Source organism: Dinoponera quadriceps, unplaced genomic scaffold (assembly GCF_001313825.1).
Source record: "Dinoponera quadriceps isolate SergipeBrazil2010 unplaced genomic scaffold, ASM131382v1 scaffold5229, whole genome shotgun sequence".
Lineage (NCBI taxonomy): Eukaryota > Metazoa > Arthropoda > Insecta > Hymenoptera > Formicidae > Dinoponera > Dinoponera quadriceps.
In genome coordinates, this window is record NW_014559163.1 from 331,388 (window position 1) to 351,744 (window position 20,357).

Genomic DNA, 20,357 nt, shown 5'->3' on the forward strand with positions numbered 1-20,357 from the left:
TTGTTTCGCAAATGTTACATTAATGATGATCGCTTAATTTGGATCAGTCGACACAACGAACAGACAAAATTAATATCGATCGCACGTCGCTTTATTGCTTGCGTAAATTCGAAACGTCCGATCTCAGAGAACGAAAAATATTTAATTTCTCGGAGAATTATGTAAACGAATGCGTCTAGTCCCCTGGTAGGTCGAAAAACGATCGCTCGAGTCTATTTACTGCGACGATGCTTCTCCGATCTGTGTGATTCGCGAGGTCTGAACGCTCACGGACCGCGTTCGCGCCGCGGCTATAATTATAATGTGTCTACCTACGTAAAATTTAAATCCCGGTTTCTGTCCATCGAGTGGAATGTCTGCTTGTCGCGTATAAGTGTGTGTATGTATAATATATATATACATATATATATATATATATATATTTATTTATTTATATATATATATATATATATTTATATATATTTATTCTTTCGCTCGCATTTTTATTATTTTTTCTTCGTAAAAAGCCTCCCCTACCTAAAAACAACACGTCGTGTGTATGAGTTCGTCTACTATATACTGGCGAATAAATCAACAAGTCCTTTAAAATACATTCCTCTATTCTGGAAAAATTCACGGTCATTAAATCTCTCTACCGAACACTCAAACATAACACCGATTTATCTTTTTTGTTCATTTTTTTTTGTTCATTTTTCCCTTTTTTATATTCCTTTCACCTCTCGCTTCTCTCGTCGTCGTAGTAGTTTTATTCCGCCCGTTCGTCCGCCCGCCCGTCCGCTCTTTTATAAGTCAGTCTTGGCATCGTAAACGCTTATTAGGTGCTTCGGGTTACAACTTACAGAGTAAACTCTCTAACAACGAGGGCTCTCCCGTGACAGAGGGGAGAGAAGAGGATCCTGCGTGACACGCGCGTCTTCATTGTCCTTCGCGTTAAATCCGCGCTGTTCGTGCGTGTCCGCCACACACACGCGCCACGTACACACACACACACACACACGTATACAGATAAATTCACACGTACATACCATATTCAAATGTATACCTTAAATTACGCCACCTTAAAAATATATTATTGTCTTTCGATGAAAACGTAGTGTGTAGCACTTGTAACTCGCCGCTGCCCTTCCAATCACCCTTCGTCTATCCACGTGACGAACCGGGACGATCGATCTTTTTTGGTGTTTCCTCCCCCGTCCCTCTCTCATCGATCGCACGTGGACGATAAGGTGAAGCGATCGATCGGATCCTCGAACGATCCTCCCTCCCTCCCTCCTGTCCGCCCATCCGTCTCTCAACTGTGGTTGATTCGTGATCCGTGTGAGTACCGTAATAATATCGCGGTCGATACACTACTATACTTCTTATTCCGTATCCTGTTGAATTACTGGATGGTGTGAGAATGGCGGTGCGCGCACGAAGCATCCTCGAGCGCACGGTGGCAAACGTGCGAGCGAGTCTCTCCGCTTCGCTCGGGCCTTATTCTGTAACTTGTAACGACAATTTCGCAAATTGTTAACGTTGCGCAGCTATCCTGTGATACATTTTGTCCGCGCAAAAGTTTGTAACGCATGCTTTAAAAGTTACAGAATAAGAGCACTTGATCTTGTTATCACTGGACGACGACTAAGTCGCGGGTTTCATGATTTCGGATTCTGTGCGGTGTGCGGCTTCGTGAACCCCGGGAACGATATTTCGCGGTATTTCGAAGTGGAAGCTCGTTTTTTTCCGCTTCTCGTCTGCGCCTGCGACTTCCATTTGCGACTTTCCGCCCGTATCGAACGTGAATGCGGGTGAATTTGTCCTCGTTACTTCAGATCGTGCTCGGTGCGTGGTAGTACAGCTCGGAGGCCTCGATCAGAGCGAGGAATTCTTGGTTCTTGGTCCGGGTTCTTCGTGTTTCGGCAGGTGCAAACTCCCGCTCGTTCGGGAATATAGTGTTTTGGTGAGGTAAGGGAGGAAAAGTTCCGCCTAGGTCCGCCGATCCTCAGTCCTGCGTTCAGTCCTCAGCCGGAGAATCCTTGCGATAGACGTAGTATCAAAGTTCCGAGCAGGCTTCCCGCTTCTTCTCTCTGAGACGCGTTGAGGCTTCGATGCGGTCCACCAACACTGTTCACGAATGCTCTTCTTCGTGCCTCACCTTGGCAGGAATCAACGCGTTCGGCGATTGGCTCGAACACGCGGTTCTTCTACACTTTCTTTCCACGAACGGTCACGTCGAGTTCACAGTCCGTCTCGGCAGCGGAGGCATTCACCAGGTCGACCGGGCTTACCGAAGGCGATGGGTTCGCGTGATTCGTTGTTGTTGCGGTCGGTAGCACCGTTCGGCGACGATCGTCGATTTCAATCGGACGCGAGTGAGCGTAGAAGTTCACGCGCATTAACTTGTCGTCGTTGACGATGGCTGCGTCGTCAGGTCGACGGACTCCTCGGACGTTGGCGTCGCGACGTGGGCGACGATCGTCGGGCTCGGGGTTCGTTATCATACGTCGTTGTCGTGGCAGAACTCGATCCGCCGTCTGGCCAGCTGCAACCGCCGCTTGTCGACGATGAAGTCAGTCACGCAGCCTTTGATGCCGCGATGGCCCGGCTTGCCGCCGACGAAGAGCTTGCCGTTGGTCGTCAGTAACGTCGTCTCCGTCGCGACCTTCACGGGTGTGTACTCGTCGATTTGCACTGTCGACGCTTTCCGGCGCCGGGATGCTCGAATGTGATGGAAGATCCCGTCGTCTACTCTCTCCTGTAACGATGTTGATCGCGGTGATGAAAATTAGTGAGATTGAGAAAAGCGAGGGTGGGTCGGTCATTTATCTATCTATTTACTTATAAATTTATGAATTGGCAAATCATGTTTGACAGTATAGAAAAGGAAGGGACAAAAAAGATAGAGATACGCAGAAAAAATCGATTTAAGACTCATATTCTCATATGTAAGCAAGAATAAATAAAATAATGTATGAAGATACATTTATTCTTACGTAAAGAAGTATTCTGTATAGTTCTACTAAAAGTATACTTATGTTATAATCGGCGACGAGAAGGAACAATTTTTGTACGTGCGTCAGTTGAGAGAAACAAGTAACTTACTCTGCTCTTTACGGATATCTGCTCGGTCTTACTCTTGTAAGTGAGCACCACATGTCCGTTGTGGAGGGACAAGATGAGGTGCTCGATCTTTCCTCTGCCCACCCACGCAATCAGTCCATCAGAATGTATGGTCCTTAGACGCAGCTCGAACTTATTCGATTGCTGCCCCCTGCGTCTAAAAGAACGTCCATGATAACGACGTCGTTCGTCAAGGAGACTCAAACATAATCATCCCAATAATATGCACTACAGATACGAACAGACTTCTACATCAAAATACGTTTAAAAATTTATAATAAATTCTGTAGGAAATTAATTTTTAGCCATGATCAAAGATACAAAAGAAACTCGGACAAATTTATTATAACAGGTGATTAATGAACATAAAATAAACTTTCTAGCAAATTTATGATTCAATTTAATCTGTACTTTAAACCAGCAATCTTTATATATCGAAGCAAAGGAGAAATTTTGATCAATACACAGAAAAATATGTACTGCATGATAATAAATAATAATAAAAAACGAAGAAGCAAGTGAATAAGGGTGATACGTTATACTTTGTTATAAATGTTCGCAATTATTCTTTGTCGCCTAATCGATACTTTCCTAAATCATCAAGCTGTCTCATATCAGAAAAGACAAAAATGTTACACCACAGTAATATCGAATTCCAGCAGAAATAAGTGCTTCTAGCAAGCGAAAGACACTTTCGTTTTCGTCATAGTATCACCTTTATTTCGCCCTCGCTGTTTCCTTTCGTTTCTTCAGTCTCCTCTGCAGTTCTCATCCCTTCGTTTGCGAGTTACAAGAAGCCGCCCGTCTAATTATATCTTTAGCGCTGCGACGCTACACAATCTACATCAATCTACGTTTCTTGTTACGTTTCTTATTACGCTCAAACGAATCCGGCTTCTCCTGCGTCTAAGGGCGGGATTACCACGGGGGCATGCGATTATCGGGGTCGACGACACACGATACACTACACGCGAGGAAAGGAAGGTCTACTGTCCCTCAAACGAGTACACAACCACAGGCATTCGCCGCCATGAAAACTTACTCCGTGTAATCGTAACTGTCGTAGTCGTAGTCGACGTCCTCCTCCAAGTCGTAGTCGGAGTAGGACTCCTCAAAGTACTCGCCGAGGGTAGTAGTAGTGGCAGTAGTGTTAGTCGTGTTAGTACTAGTTGGTGTTACACAATCAAAAGGTTAGTGACATTAGTCCTTAGCCAGGAGCGCTAATTAGTAATAGTAGTAGTAGAATAGTACACAAAATATTAGTATCAAAATTCAAGATTTATATTCTTATATATAAGCAAGGATATATAATCTTATCTATGAAGATAAAACACTTGCTCTATATGAAGAAACTCTATACAGTTTCATTAAAAATATATTTTTATTCAAGAGTAATTTTTATGAATTGAGAGGAAGAAATATCGGATAGAAAGAACGATATCTTTGAACTGATACGATTCTTAGTTCGAATATATCGTTTTTTCTATCCAATATTTTTTCTTCTCAATTCATAAAAACTATTCTTGAATAATAGGAATGTGACATTTTTAATAGAACTATACAGAATTTTTCACGTGTGTAAGAAAGTTTTATTTTCATATAAAATTATATATAGTGTTATACGCTTATACATAAGAATATGAGATTTGAATTGATGCCAACTTTTTTCCATGTATACTCTTTGGTCTACTCTTTGGTCGCTTTCTCACGCTAACATGTTGACCGACAAACTAATTGCAAGTGCACCTAATCGAACATCTTAAAGGATGTGCCGTTGCGCTGCTAAAGGCGATCGTCGATGCCGCGGGATTTTGTGCGCACATGCGTGCCTTACTCACCTTCTTCCGTAGCGATGCTTGAACTGCAGGAAGTTGTCGCCCTCGAATCGCACCGGCCGCTCCGAAATCTCGGTGCCGGAAACATCGTAGCCCATAACTGCAAGAAACGGTTTAGTCGGCTCGTTGTTTACGCCTGAGATTTCTTGAAGTGAAAACTCATTCAAAACAAATGAAAATCTTCACTCAAAGTAAATCGCCAATCGGAATCATAAGAATGTGTAAATTTAGTTAATTATTACGCGTATACATTGTGAATAAATTAGCCGATATTATAAATGAATTTGAAGATGAGATTCGCGCACAATGAGACGCGAATGAAACTCGTAGCATGTAAAAAAGATCACGGGACCGGAGAAGAAAACTTACAGAATTCGCAGTGCAAGCCGTTGTAACCGCTGGCGCACTTGCAGAGATAACTGTTCAGAAGTGGAAGGCAGACCCCGCCATTGTGGCAAGGGTTCTCGTTGCTGGGGCACGGTAGACCGTCGTAAATCTCCGTGTTGTGTTGAGTAACATTCACCGCGAGGTTCTGATATGTTTTGCCGTTTACCATTAGTCTCTGCACGGCACCCACCAATCCGGTCCACGCCCCGGCCAGGCGATGTACTTCTCGCCAGTGTCTAAGAAATCGAGCGATTGCGATTATTATTTACCGCTCGGACGAGTTGAATTAGCGTGAACTTAGGTTACTTTTTACACGAACTTGACCGAGCATTACAATTTAAACGTGCAGATTCATGGGTTTCGCAATAAATATATTTATAATAAGGAAACTTTTAATAGGAAATATTATTATTATTATATTTATTTTATGATATATTTCGGACAAAAGAGAAAGGACAAATTCTCTCTTGATATTGAATCAGTAACGGGATGGAAGTAACAATATAATATTGTTACCATATTGCACACTGAATAGAAATATCTAAAAAATAAAAACTATTTATTCGGTGGGAACTAATAACACATATTTATTTAAATCTGTTAATAAATTCCTTATTCAAATAACTTACTTGACGCCACCGACGTAAAGCGGCATTTCCAGATTCAGCTCGGTGAGAGGACTTCCGGATAGTCCTCTGGCGACTGTGCCGTCGTCGAGCTGAAGCACCCCCTCTCTACCGAGTCTGCTGATTCTCACGCAGTGCCAGGTGTCCAGACTGACCGGATCGGGTGATGTGATGTTCGCGATGCCGCTGCCGAGATTGAATCTAAATTCCAGCCTGCCGTGTACCAAGTTCAGACTGATGAAATCGCCCTTGGCGTTGTTCAGCTGGCCGTTGTAAAGTAAGAGACCGTCGCTCGCGTGAGTGAGGAACCAGAGCTCAATGGAGAACGCTTTCGCGACGCCTTCCAAGCACGGCAGCTCCAGATATCCGTTGCCCGACATCTCGGGTATCAATAGTTCCGTCAATTCGGCGTCCACTGCAAGAATGACAATTTAATGCTTTTAAAATCTACCTTCAACATCCTTCAGCGAGTTCGCCAAGTTGCTGAGCAAAATATTCGACTGTTTAATCACAATATAAAAAATACCCACAATATAAAAATTACTTTTGCGCTATATAAAACGTGAGAGATTTATGTGTTATATATCCGTTTATTGTCGACTGTCGGGAGGTTAGGAATACGACGACTCGATTGTTGCAACAGATGCATTATTCGCACTTACAGATCTCACAATGTTCGCCGGTCCTGCCAGGGGGACATTTGCACACGTAACCTCCCTGCGGCAGAATGTCACAAGTAGCACCATGCTGGCAGGGCTCGCCGATGCACGGGTCCAGTGACTCCTCGCAGTTGCGACCGGTGAATTGCGGCGGACAAATGCATCTGTAATCCGGCGGCTCGTACTTCTCCACCGCGTAATTGCCGTGCTCGTAATTGTTCTCGTACTCGAACTCGTAATCGTAGTCGCACTTGTTGGTAGCGCAGCGTCTCCTCGCACTTCTCTTCGAGCCTCCTTTTCCCGGGTCGATCGAGGTGCAGTGAGTACCTCTGCACCTGACAATGTTCACCCCACCTTTGTTGCCGTTGCCACCACCCCTGTTCCTGCCTCTACCTCGTTTCTGCAACCTCCTGCATTCACGACCGTTGCACAGATCCTCCTCGAAGATCGGTTGGCAAGTCGCGCCGTTCTGGCAGGGTAGATTGGCACACGCGTTATCGCCGCATTCCTTCACGCGGTAGCTCTCGAGCACGTCTTTGTCGCGACCCATATGGAGGTCCACGTGGATCCGATTGATCTTCAGCTTGCGTATGCAGCCGAGCAGCCCGTGGTTGGTGCCGATGTTGTCGTACACCCTGCGCAGAAGATGACGTAACGATATGTATCGTTACAACTAAAAATTATATAGAAATGATGAGCTTTTAACACAATTGTGAAAATATTACTTGGTGTAATTGCTCGGCATGTTCCCAATGAAGGTGTCTTGATTTAGATCCAAGGATTTCAGCATCCCCTGACTCTGTCCGGCCACGTCCTCACCGTCGTTGAAGATCAGGACTCCGTCCTTGTGATATCTCTTGGCCGCCACTCGATGGAAGGTCTTCATAATCACCTTTTCCGGCGACGTGAGTATCACGGGCCCGTTTCCCAAGTTGTACCTGAATTGCACGTATCTGGGACACGCAATAATGAGCTTAGCGAATACATCAGTTCTTCGAATACGATCGATAAGAAAGTACGTTTATTTTATGTTCGCTATCATTATTTATGCTATTTATTTATTTACCGATACACAAAACTACTCCTTTGACGCAATAGATATAACAACTATAAATAACAAGTACAAAGAGATATTTGAAAAAAATGAAAGAAACTTAAAGAATTATAGTATGTAAAAAAAACGAAGTAAGATCGTCGTTTTTTCTTTAATCAAAATAGAAATTGCCAACTCGATCATTTAGAGATTCTTATTCGAGCAACTGAAGATAATCTTGAGGAGCTCAACGAGGGGAGCTCCGCGCTAATGCAAAACGTCGACTGGTAATCAGCCTGTAGGCCGCTGTCGGAGTAATTTACACAAAGCGACGGCGAAATTAGATCTCGTCGTCAACAACGGAAATAATCAGGCGAATCGAGTTACCGCGCTCATCTTGCGCGATTGTCAGTCTCGGTCCGCTCAAAGGGCATACTTTGTGCGCGCGACGAAAGATCATCGCGTTCACAGGAGATACCGACCCGTCGACAATGGCCAGCGAAACAAAGTCGCCGGTGCCGTCGTTCTTCTGCTGATTGTACAGTATGATGCCGTTGTCCGCGTACGTTTTGAACTCGACCTCGATGCTGAATTTGTGATACGCTTTCAGCCGGTTCATCCTGACGTAACTTTTGCCGTCAAAGGAGGGCACCTCGTAATCTCTTTTGTTGATCTCCTCGTCACACAGCAGCCCGGTGTAATTTGGCCGGCACACGCAGACGAAAGTCGCGCTCGGCAGGTCGATGCATGTGGAGGTCATGTGACACGGGTACGAGAGGCACGCGCGAAATTCCTCGGTCGGTGTCACCGGCACGTAATTGGCTTTGACAGAAAGTTCATTTTCTTTTAATTACGACGATGTGGACAACGCGACCACGGTGAACGAACATTGGCAAGCTGGGTCGAACGGAAGTTTAATTGCGAAATCCTTCTTTCGACATTTAATTAATAAAACTGAAAAAAAATCTGTTTTTCAGTGGATACTAATAACATATTTATGAAATGGAAATTCTTTTGTTTGAAAAGAGTAAACGATTGCTTTCATAAAAAAATTACACTGAAATAAAAATGTTACCGTTCAAGTATAATACTCAAAGTAAACTCGACAATGTATTTTATTATATAGAAATTTCAAAAAACAATATTTATAATCTCAAAGGATCAATATGCCTCCGTTTGACTTTTCTTGATGCTCTGACTGTTCGAGAAATAAATACAAACAAATGCAAAAAATGAAATTCATTGTTCACTAGTAAAAGAAAAGTATGAACTTTATGATCAAAGAAGTCAATGTATTTTAATTTTAATAAGTCCTTTGATATCGCTATTTATTTGCAGTCGAAAAAGTGCGATTAAATATAAATCATAGCGTTAGTTTGTTCGAGGCAAAGAGCGTGACTACTTCATACGGAATAAATTACGTCGCCGATTGAAATTGAGAATGAAGATATAGAATCTCGAATATACTGGATAATCGAAGATTAAATAATTCTCGGATAAGTGCTTCTTGAAGCTTCAGTACGGAACAAAGGACGGTAAGTAACCACTTGTAGCATCCAGATAGAACGACATTCTGTACAGCATTGTATCTCGAGTTTCTCCATTGATACGGAATTTGCAGGTTTAATGTAGAGCCAAAATTTCGACTCGGGCTTTGTCTCACCAAAACATTCCTGTCGATCGCTGGTTTCCGCGTAGCCCTCGGAACAGATGCAGCCGCCATTGGAGCACTCGCTGTTGGGTATCGTGCAGTCCTTGTCGTCCGTGCAAAGATCACCCAACAGAGCGGTGACCACTCGAATCGTCGCCGGCGTCGGTCGATTCGCCGTGGCTACTCCTGCGAAAGTCAACGTCTCCGTCATCCGCCGCGGTGAAAAAAACCACGGTGCTCGCAATATATAATACGTAAAACGTCCTAGAAATCGCTCGCGCTTTCTGTGAGCCAACGTCGTGAAAAATTCATTGCGATTCGGCGTAACAAAACGTGCGGCTATATGCGATTTAGATTCGATATATAGAGAAATTAGAAAAATCTCGCGAGATGTCAAGATAATTGGTCCGTGGCAATACTGTTGGAAAGATAATAGTTAATACAGCACAAAGTAACTCGATATAAAACGATACCTAATCAAGAGATGCAGAAGGAAATATAGAAGGTACAATATTTGCCACCTTTACGGATTAGCTGTGCTATACTTCAATCATTATCAGAAACTTTACATATAAATTTCTGGAAAAATAAACGATCAACGAACTTGTAATTTTTTTTATAATATTTCTACAAGTCTCTCTCGTTGTCTTCTTATTTTTTTAATAAAACTATAAGAATCGTTTGCTCGCTAGAATTAAAAACGTGATATCAGAAGCCGTTATCTGTGATACATGCACATAATTCTGACCTTGATTTAATTGTCTCGATTTTAATACGGTGAGTCTCTTTCTAATTTGACGTGTGTGTAGATTGTGTTTCAATTAATACGCTGTTAGAATAGAAGCTTCCTAAGAATATAAATTTGCGGACCAAATACCTTAAGAGCTCGAGTGAACAAGCGATAAAACACTCTCCCCCGTTCCCGCGAGATTTTGTTTCGACGATAATTTCATTTTCAAGTTCTCCGAGTTATTTAAAAAGTTGAGATCGAATGCCCCCTCCGCTCTCTACCGTCGTGTTATCGTTGAACGAAGAAAAAACTTCAAGTTATATCAAAGATCTTACGGGTGCCGCCGTCGGTACAGCGAAAACGGAGTATTTACGGGCGTCCTGAAAAAACAGATATTGTTTTGATGCGATTCGGTACCGGAAAAAGTATCGTTTACATTTAGCGAATCGTCGGGCGGGCGAAATTTTGCGCGTTGTGCCGGAGTTGTCGGTTCGCGATCGACCTCGAATCGCGTTCGCGTACAACAACTCAGTTTTGCAACTAGACAAAATAGACGCGTGCGTGTATGTCGCCGAGCACTGTCGTTTATTATTGTTATTATTATGCCACATTTCAAGCATTACAAGCGACTTCGCGAAGCATTAATGTTCCGATCGTATTAAACCGAATTAACGGCGAACCGATAATACGGTTAATAGAGTGGTACACGTCAATTGCATTATGAATTTACAGTTAATTAACAATTGTTCCACGATGCATCAGTCGATCGGCGTCAGTCGAAAACGTGCGTTTTGAAATCTTGCCGAGTTCGCATCGACGTGGAGACAAGCGTGTGCCGGGGCTTCTTTCTCTCTGATCTTGCGGAAATTGACCTGCCAAAGGCCAGAATTATTTCACAAATATTTTCAGATTGAAGGTCCGCTCTGTTTGTTTTCCACCGGTCCAAATCAGTATCGGAATTATTTTCTGATTATTTTATTCTGATGAATTTTTATTGACTGTTAATTTTTGTCCAAAACGCAGATACATGATTGGAAATTAGAGCCATATATAAACGTAAAAATAAAATTGCACATTGTTGGCAGAGGGTTAATGGAAGATCCGCAATCAGTCACATGCGTTGGCTCTTATCGACCTCTTCTATATTAAGATTTTATTTAATAACAAAGAAGGGTCCCACAGATAGGACACTGGCCGTTAACAAGTTAGCAACGACCCATATAATTAGTGACGCTTCTCGAAAGAGAGCGCACGAAAATGTTCGAGTCCCTCGCAACGCAGTCCGACCTCGACAGTACGGCCGCTGGTCCGTGAAAGATTCAGAAGGGGAAGCTTTTTTTTTTACCGTGCTTCAAGTTATCTCGGTCGATGGTAATAGTTTCTTGATGAGCTCGATGGGTGTAATAATAACGTGGGTCCGGCTCCGGCACCAAGAGATGTCGTGTGGACTTGGATAGCGGCGAAATGGCGGCCGCTGGTTGCGTGTACTGTACAGCTGTATATCTCTTAACGGGGAAGTCCGTGTTGACCATAGGGTCGTCTGAAAATGTCCGTGAATTCCGATTTTCTATTATCCTCTGTTCGCGCGTATCACGCGAGAATCGAGACGAATCTTATTACCTGACCGGAGCTCGCGATTGAAACGAAAATATTCGCTCAGAAGCGCACGAGTAAATAAATAATTTCTCATCGCATACAGAAAAATATATACTATATATAAGTAAATGCTACTGTAAATATTATTTGTCTCAAGTATCTCATAAGTTTATACTTGCAAATATACCACAAGTTCATCATAAGCCAAATTTATTCGAAATATAGTTTGAATTTCCCAGTAAATTTAGTTAAGAGTATCTTCAAGAACATTAAATTATAAAAAAAACAATAGGATTATTTATTTGAATTAACTGCACCTAACTTTTCTGCGATAAAGTTTTACGATATTCTTGAAGAAAGAATGGAGTCTTCGTTTGAATACTTGATAATGAGAGTTTTTCTATCTAAAATTTATAATGAGTATATTTTAAGACTGTTATCAAGAAAGTATTCTTTGTTGAAGATAAACAATTTATTTAAAAGAAAGAAAATAAACCGAATAGTCGCTTTTCTTAGCAGTAAAATGATATTTTTCTGTGTGTGCCGATCGCTCTCGCGTTGCCTCCAGCAGCGATCGCATTTTTGCAAAAATCGTCGTGATTTACGCGATTTCTATCCGTGGAAAATTGCACCGCTAGAAAGAAATTAAATCAAGAAATTTCCACGGCACGGAAATGGGCCGTTACATATCGACATTATGAGGCGCTATATTAATAATAACGAAGTGCGGAGTACAACGGATATAACCGGTTAAAAAAGTCGGATTTTAATTTTATCCGGACCCGATTTTAACCAGCTACTACACTCTCCTGCGGAAATCGTTCTCGATCATGCATAACGTAACACGCGCACAGTAGGGTGATGTTATTAGCCGAACAGGATTCGCATTTTCTCACCATTCTATCATGGTAAAGTTCTATTATAATATTATTAATTTTCCCTCATTAAAAGTTATAACGATGACGACACATGTATGCAGGTGATCTCGTAGAGAAAGGTCTCTATCTTTCTCCCTCACACTCTTGCTCTCTGCTTGGATTTCTGTTAATTAATTTCGAAATAAAGTTTTCTAGATGGAGATTCGTAGAAATAATTGGTTCACCCATCTCGCTTTCCGGGATTAAAGTACGCTGAGGCAGACATTTTGGTGTTACACGTAAAATTACACGTCTTTAATATAATAATATCCGAGTACAAAAAGCAAGTGAAACGAGAGAAGCAGTTCGCTTGAAATTAGCTTATCAATTCCCGCGCTCAAACGTGTATAATTATTCTGGGGCATTAATTAATTTACACTTCTCGCGCATATGAACTTCCTTATTTTTACGCGTTACGTAATGAATTATTGTGTCTGTATAATGCCTGCTGTAGTTCGCGACGGACTCGAGTATGAAGTATAGCGCTAAGCTCGGCACGAAAGTTGCGTAGGAATCCTTCAAACGGGCTTTCCAAGGATAACATCTCCAGAACTTTCAGCGAAAGAGGTAAGAATTATCGTTTCGATTCACGATTTCGTTTCCCGCCCCGAAAAAATCTCGGCGGAACGAGTAGAAGTCATTGGGATCACCCGGTGAGCTGCCGCAGTGATTTAAGTTGCGATCCTGAAAGCTACATCCGAGGATTTCGACAAAAACTTGAGCTATTGAAAGCCATTCCGCCGGCTCTCTCCTAATCTCTCCACCCGACACTCCTCCGTATCCTTCCTCTTTTCTCTCTCTCTCTCTCTCTCTTTCTCTCTATCTTTCTTTCTCATTCTTTCTCTCTCACTCTCGCTTTTCTACTCCGTGAATGATTTGCTTAAGAAAATATTATTCATATCAAGACACGTACGCACAATCCAATATCTTTTGTAAATCTAATCCGGAAAATTTTCTCTTTCTCTCTCACTCTTCTTTTCTCCCTTGAAACAAAAGAAAAATAGATCAAATAGAAGAGAAAAAAAGGATGAAGCTTTCTTACGATCTTTTTGTGAAATTAAAATCAATTAAAATCAGCGCAACTTTGATGTAACTAATATCTCGTCCAAAGCAAAATACGGGAAAACGCAAGATCCCGTTTGTATCTTTACGAACGGGACGCCTCTTTTATCTTCACCCCTCCCTTTCATTTCTGATCGTTCATTTAATATCTCGGATTATTAACTGTACGACTACGTCAACATAGAATTCGATCCCGATGCATTAAATAAATTATCCCTTATTCGTCTCGGCTGTCCGTTATCTCATTTCCGTTCGCGCGGAAAGGATTCGCGTTGTCTCGCTCGAACGGTCGAAGAAAAAGGAAGAATAGGGAGCGGGGCGCGACAGAGCCCAGCCGAGCGTGGCGTGTCGGAGTTCCTCTAAATAATGAAAATCGAAAAGCTAATTCTATCGGTTCTCGGAGTAACGCAGAACTGTTAACAGGAGTCGGAACGAGTCTTGATGGGATTTTAATTACTTTCCAATTGTCGCGTTGCTTCCTATTATTGCCCGTCGAGGACTTCCGCTATTTTTTTCCTCGACAATCATCCCCAGGCTAGGCCAAGCCTGCCTCTCTTTCTCTCTCTCTTTCTCTCTGCCTTTGGCAAGGCCGAATCATCCTCCCTTCCCCCGCGTCCAACAACTACTCGCTTATTTGTCTCCGTATAATCGATTCGTTTATTTACTTCCGTTGCGAAAGCGTTGACGAGTTCTCCCCGCTCGTTGTCGTCGCTGCAAATACCGCCAGCTCTCTCTTTCTTTCTTTCTCTCTCCCTCTCTCTCTCTCTCTTGCATTATTCCGCTGTCGGGTAACGACTCCAGTCCATTTAAGGGATGAAGATCCCGACGATCACTACAAGGGCCACCAGACGCGACGCGGAGGATACGAGGCTGACGTTTTACGACCGACGAATCTTTTCCGCTTCCTGTTTCCGCGTTGATGGGTATTTTTACCAAACGAGTTTACATGGCTCGTGAAATATCTACGTCGACGTTGCCTCGTCAGAGTGACGACGCCGTGCCGACTCCGGCAGGTGCAGCTGCGACCGGGAAATCGAGAACGGCTGACAGTGAGCCTCGACTAACAAATTCCTCGATTAAACACGCGTTAATACATTCTGTAACGCGAAGATATTCTCCAACGCAAGAATGCTTTATTTTTCGATGGTCTGCATTTTCCGGACTTGAGTCTCTCTCTCTCAGTGAAACGCAAACTATATTCCAATTCTCACGTCGATCGAGGCAAAACTTTCGACACGACTAATCCTTTATGTCCTGAATTTGGAGAATTGTGCATTTACTTCAACATTTTTTGTGCATAATTAACAGCATTTTAGCATATAAAACCTAAAAGTTAAAAGGAATTAAATTCATTACCATTAAGTGTGTATCAATAATCGTATAACGTTCAGCCACATTATGTTTTACGTTATGCAAGCATATTGATTTATTTCTCGTCGCTAGGAATTTATTCGGGGACGCGTCTCTTCTTTCGACGGCGTCTCGGGCGCGTTTTCGCCGCTTGATTGCATGAAAAAGTAAGCGTCGATCGTGTCCGATGATCAGCTCCTGGCCCTCGTCCTTTCGGCGTGGTCCCGATGCGACGCGACGACCTTTCGCCACCCGGTGTATAACGTACATATATACATATATCACCTCTCGCCCGGTAATCCAATCATTATACCTCACGCGCTTGCGTCAAAGGCGTCACACGCTCGCAGGACATCCGAGCCATCGCCGGCGACCAATCGCCCGCCGCCTGTCCACATCCTCCGGAGATATCCCGGCACGAGAGGCCTCGCAGGAAGTCGGCGACCGTCGCGAGAAATTACGGCATGCATTATTTACAGGATCCAAAGTGCCGGCGCCTATATCGTCCTGTACTCCCTTCGCCTCCCGCCTCCATCGTCGTTGTCGCCGACGTCGTTACCTCGTCCTTCACATCGATACCGTGTGTCGACGTTGGGCGAGTGGAATAAAAAGAGGACATCGAAAAAGAGAGAGAGGGAGAGGAGATTTCCGTGATCTCCTAGCGAAGTCGGCGTGCACTCGATGGAACTGCTAGAGTCGAGGAAGAAGGAAGAGTAGGAGGAGGAGGAGAAACGGCGAGACAGGGCTAGAGGGGGCAAAGCAGGGGGAGTCCGCGAGGACGGCGTAATCTGATTTATGTTTGACTCCGGAGGATGAGCCCCGAAGAAGAACTTTTTAAGAGATTGACTTCCAGTGAGAGAACCAGACGTGGGACCGGTTGAAAGTGGGGGAGGAAGAGGAGGTGGATGAGGAGGTAGAACGGTAGGGCTGAGCAATCGAAAATAAGGGGTTCGCAGGGTGAGCTGGAGACTTTAATAGATTCCGACGTTTCGCTCCACGAACTTCGTCAGAGGTTCGGAATATCTTGAGGAGTACGAGGGAATGAGAAGCGAGAGAGGGAGAAAGAGGGTCGTGGGACGGAAAGGGAAGGGAAGGTGAGCGCGGAGGGTGGGTCTCTCTTTCCGGCCTTCTTTTTGCAGCGGTTTATCGTACCGCATCGCGCTAGATTCGCCGGTTTGATTGAGTCGAGCCGAATTTCACGTCGGGATAATCAACGGCTCGCGAAATTAGATCGCGATGGAGCGGTACTGGAGAGTTATTTGAATTAAGAGGGAGATTCACGTTAACGAGAGAGAAAATGTATACGCCAGTTGCGGCCGTTGTCGGTGCGCTTCCGGCCGAGGGACCAGCGTCATCGCCCTCATCGTGTCATGACGACGACGTGCAAGAGCTCGGGAAGTCGCAGAATGTGACGACGTTTGTTATTTAACACGTTTAAACGCGTTAGAAAGAAAAAGAAAGAAAGAGAACAGAAGACGGAAGGAAAAGTTTGACTTTGTTGTCCAGCCGTAGTGATCGCGATTTCTCGAGAGCAAGTCTAAGTGCGCAAAATTAACACGCGCACTGGGCAGAAAAAACACCTATATAATAAATAAAAGAAAGAAAGAAGAATAAAAAAATATTTACTCTGTGGGTATTAACAGCATATTTACTTTATATGTACATATAAATACATTTTCGTGCTCAGAGGGAAAACTTGTCAAATAAAATGATTTAGATCTTCTTAATTTTAATAGTAACATGTCAGATTTACAAGGCCCACACGCGTTTTCTCTTGTTTACAACCTCTTCCACATTTTGCGCAAGATGCTACACCCCATTCCTACAAAGATAACAAATAAAAATTGTAAGAAATTTAATAATTCATAAAGGACTCGAGGGAAAACAAAAAAACCATGATTTTTATCATTTTCTTCGTGATATAAGTCTAAGAGACGTATGATGATATTTCACCATCAAGATCACGGATGTTACTCTCAGAGTTAAATTTGTAGTTTTGAGCAAAGATTGTGACAATTGTTTATTCCATATTTAAATAAAAGAATTTAGATTTAAGTAAATATGTTACTAGTACTCACCGAATAAATATTTCTTATTTTTTCGACATTTCTTTCAGTATGCCTTGAAGTGTAATTTAAACGGCATAAAACGCGTAAGAAAAGCTTCAACTAAATCACACGCTTAAGCGAAAAACAACGACACACAGTTAGATTTGCGATGTAACGACGACCTTGCCCGGGGCGCGGCAATCTTGAGCGACAACATCGTGTCGCACGGTCACCGACGACGTGTTCTCCGATAACCGGACGCGATAGATTCTCGTATACGACGGTACCTCCCAACGAGCAGTCGTGTGTCTCGATCCTTTCCGCGGCGGCGCGGAATCACGCCGCCGCACGCGTCGAGGAATTTCGCTCGCGCGGTAAAACTGTCACGACCGATCATCCCGAAACTTCCTGTCGCTCCTTCGTATATTTCCGTGACGTACAACAGAATTACGCGACGGCACGTCACATTCGGGTTTAACGTGCCAAGGCGGCTTGACCGACTCCTCCTTCCCCTCCTCCTCTTCTAGCCGGCTTCTGGATGTCGGTTCTCCCAGACACGTTCCACGAGCGCTACTTAAGATGAGATCACCGTTGGAAGTCCGCGGTGATTCAGTTAAAACCGTCTTCGCGGCCAGCTCAGTTTCGCGAGTTAACGTTCAAGCCAACTTTCTTCGCGCACGTGCGCGCGAGAGAGAGAGACGCTATTTCACTCCCTTCGTCCTCGTTCTCTTATCCACCCCCGTCTTCCTTCTTCTCCTCCCCCGGGAACTCGCGTTAACACGAGCCCGTGGCGTAAACCGAATCCAGAAAGCCGCATGCGGCAACGTGTTTTCTTCTCTCTCACCGCAACGCCGTATTTCTTCTCCTGCGCGGGAAATAAAACGCGCCGGTAAATCATCGAACGCACGCCGCAGGGTGAAAGGCTAGTACCAGCGACGAAATCTTGAGAGAGTGAAAGAGACCCAGAGAGAGAAGAGCGAATCGAGTACGTAAATACGTTTAGACACCATTTCGCCTTCAAATAGCTTTCATGGGAGAGGCAACCGCGCTTCGTATACGTTTAACGTCGTTCTCTCCGTTTCGCGATTTTGGAATATTTTTTAGAGCTTTGCAAATAAAAGGAGGCCGAAAAATGATGAACGACGAGTGACAAGTGATAACGGTCTCCGCAGTCGCGATAATTTCAATAACGATGTCTCCATCATACCTCACACACGAGAGACGTCCTCCATCAACTTCTACGCAGGTGTCATTCATTCACTTTGCTTCCTTTCTTCCTCCGCGGAGGTTCCAAGACATTCCGCGGGTTGGGAATTCTCGCCGAACTCATTTGTGATTAATCACAGAATGTTATTCACGATGAACGACGACAATGCGCGTTCTCCGTTAAGAAAGCAAGCAAAGTGTAGCTGTGTGCGCGCGCGTGTGTGTACGTATGTATGATCCGGGTTCTGTTGCAGGTGCGGGGTTACAAACATATATATATATACATGTCAGTAGAAACTTGATGAGCTTTTTATTATCACGTTTGGATACAAAGTAGGCTACTGGTTGGTTAGTTTCATCTATAGGACAGGCTGGTTGCACGTTTTTCCTCATAATTAGGCTGCTCCGCGAGAAAAGACAGAGACAACTCATCGACACACTACTTATCGCCTCGCCTAACTTTGCCCTCGATTCCTAGGCTAATTAACTACAACAACGTTCTATCTCGAACGTGAGCCTAAACTATGTACCGATGTGTCACAGAGCACGCGCGGTCTTCCTGCTCTACCCGATGGCCATTATCCTTCATGCGCGAGCCGCTTTCGAAGGATCTCGCATTTCGAGATGCTGATTACTTCCTTGTACTATTACCCCACTTGTAGTCACGTTACTTTCCAGTTCTTCCTTCCCGTGGAAATCGCACGGCTTTTCCCTGTGTAGCGTTTCAGTCTCAACAGATGAAGCTGATTGCGTCACAGGTTCGGAATATCTTCGGTGTATGAGATAAAGAGAGGGATGAAGAAAGGAAAAGATGGGAGAAGAAAGAAAAATAAAGAGTAGGTAAAAGAAAAGAGAAGAAAAGGGAGAAAAAGGAAGAAAATAGAAGAAAAGGGAAGAGAAGGGACAAAAAAGGAGAAAAAGAAGAAAAATGAAAAATAATTGGAAAAAAATGGAGAAAATGAAGAAAGTAGAGGAAAATGGAAGAAAAGGGAAGAAAAAAGTAGAGAAAGGAAAAGAAAGGAAGGTTTTGACTTCATTAACATCGTTCAGCCTACGATCTTTCGTGAATCGAACCGAGATAGATTCCTCCCCACGCGTTACCTTCGTCGTGCCGACGCGATCTCCTCCGTTAACATCGTTCTTCTTTCTACAATAAGGCGTACTCTTTGGAACTATGAGTATCGAACATCGATTATCACCTATCTAGCTACAGAGCTGGCCCCGGCGTCGTGGCCGTTGCGCTTCTAAGGTAGATCTGGAGTTCGTTACAACAGCGTCTACTCGAGGATTCGTTTACAGCCGACACGTGCGTGTCGCGTGCGTGCGTCTACGAAACTCGCCGCGGCGCGAGTCGCTGCGCGTGGATTAATTAACTTGGCGTAGATTCCAATACACACAAGAAGGGGCGCGTATATGTGTATATGTATACATATATATATGTATATATATATACACATACGTAAAGAGGGTGTACGTAAGATTCTCAGTAGCGCAGGACGAAAAGCGACCTGTTCGGCGTACGTTCAGTGAACCCACCTCTGCAGTGGCCGAAGGCCTGCGTGACCACGTCGGCCTGGTGGCGACACGCGTACAGCCGTAGCTCGCATTCGTTGTCGTAGGTCTGCCCGTCGCTGCCGCAGACCGGCACGGCCGGTATGTCCGCGGGGCAGGAGGACGGGCAGATGCAGTGCGCGTTGCCGATCTCCGAGCAGTGGCCGCCCGAGTAGCATTCCAGCTCGTTGCAGGACGTCGGAATGGGCGGTATCGTATCGGCTGCGAGCAAAACGGGTTAGCGTCGCGTTAATAAAATCACGTCCTATCGTGGTCATTGTCGTCGACGGCATTGTTGAAGAGAAAGCGACACACCACACAAGGTGTCAGCGCCCACTCGAACAGCGCGTTAACAACCCCTTAAGAGCTTGCTAAATTAAGGACGTACTTTAACGAATGTGAAATAGGAATATAAAAGTCGAAAATTCCGGCGGGCCACGTTTCTAACCGGGCACGCAAGGGATATTGCGCGAGCCGTCGCGTTGCGATCGAATCACGCGTGTCCTTGCAGTTATATGTAATTAAATGCAGCAAATATAATTATTTTTCCGTTTTTCTTGCGTTTAGCTAGCTGCGCTGAATTCACGGTTGGTTATTCTTACGC

General features: G+C 44.0%; 1 protein-coding gene across 1 annotated transcript in view; it reads right to left on the bottom strand.

Moving 5' to 3' along the window:
• Window positions 1-484: 484 nt before the first annotated feature.
• LOC106750227 (agrin-like) overlaps window positions 485-20,357 on the bottom strand; it is a 37,091-nt gene continuing 17,218 nt past the window's right edge. The window contains exons 9-18 of the mRNA XM_014630418.1: window positions 19,739-19,975; window positions 9,306-9,479; window positions 8,125-8,464; window positions 7,335-7,562; window positions 6,613-7,244; window positions 5,954-6,365; window positions 5,307-5,560; window positions 4,941-5,037; window positions 3,085-3,259; window positions 485-2,737 (exon numbers count right to left, since the gene is read on the bottom strand). Of these exons, the coding sequence (XP_014485904.1) occupies window positions 2,480-2,737; window positions 3,085-3,259; window positions 4,941-5,037; window positions 5,307-5,560; window positions 5,954-6,365; window positions 6,613-7,244; window positions 7,335-7,562; window positions 8,125-8,464; window positions 9,306-9,479; window positions 19,739-19,975 (2,807 nt within the window). The 3' untranslated portion in view covers window positions 485-2,479. The remainder of the gene's footprint in view (window positions 2,738-3,084; window positions 3,260-4,940; window positions 5,038-5,306; window positions 5,561-5,953; window positions 6,366-6,612; window positions 7,245-7,334; window positions 7,563-8,124; window positions 8,465-9,305; window positions 9,480-19,738; window positions 19,976-20,357) is intronic.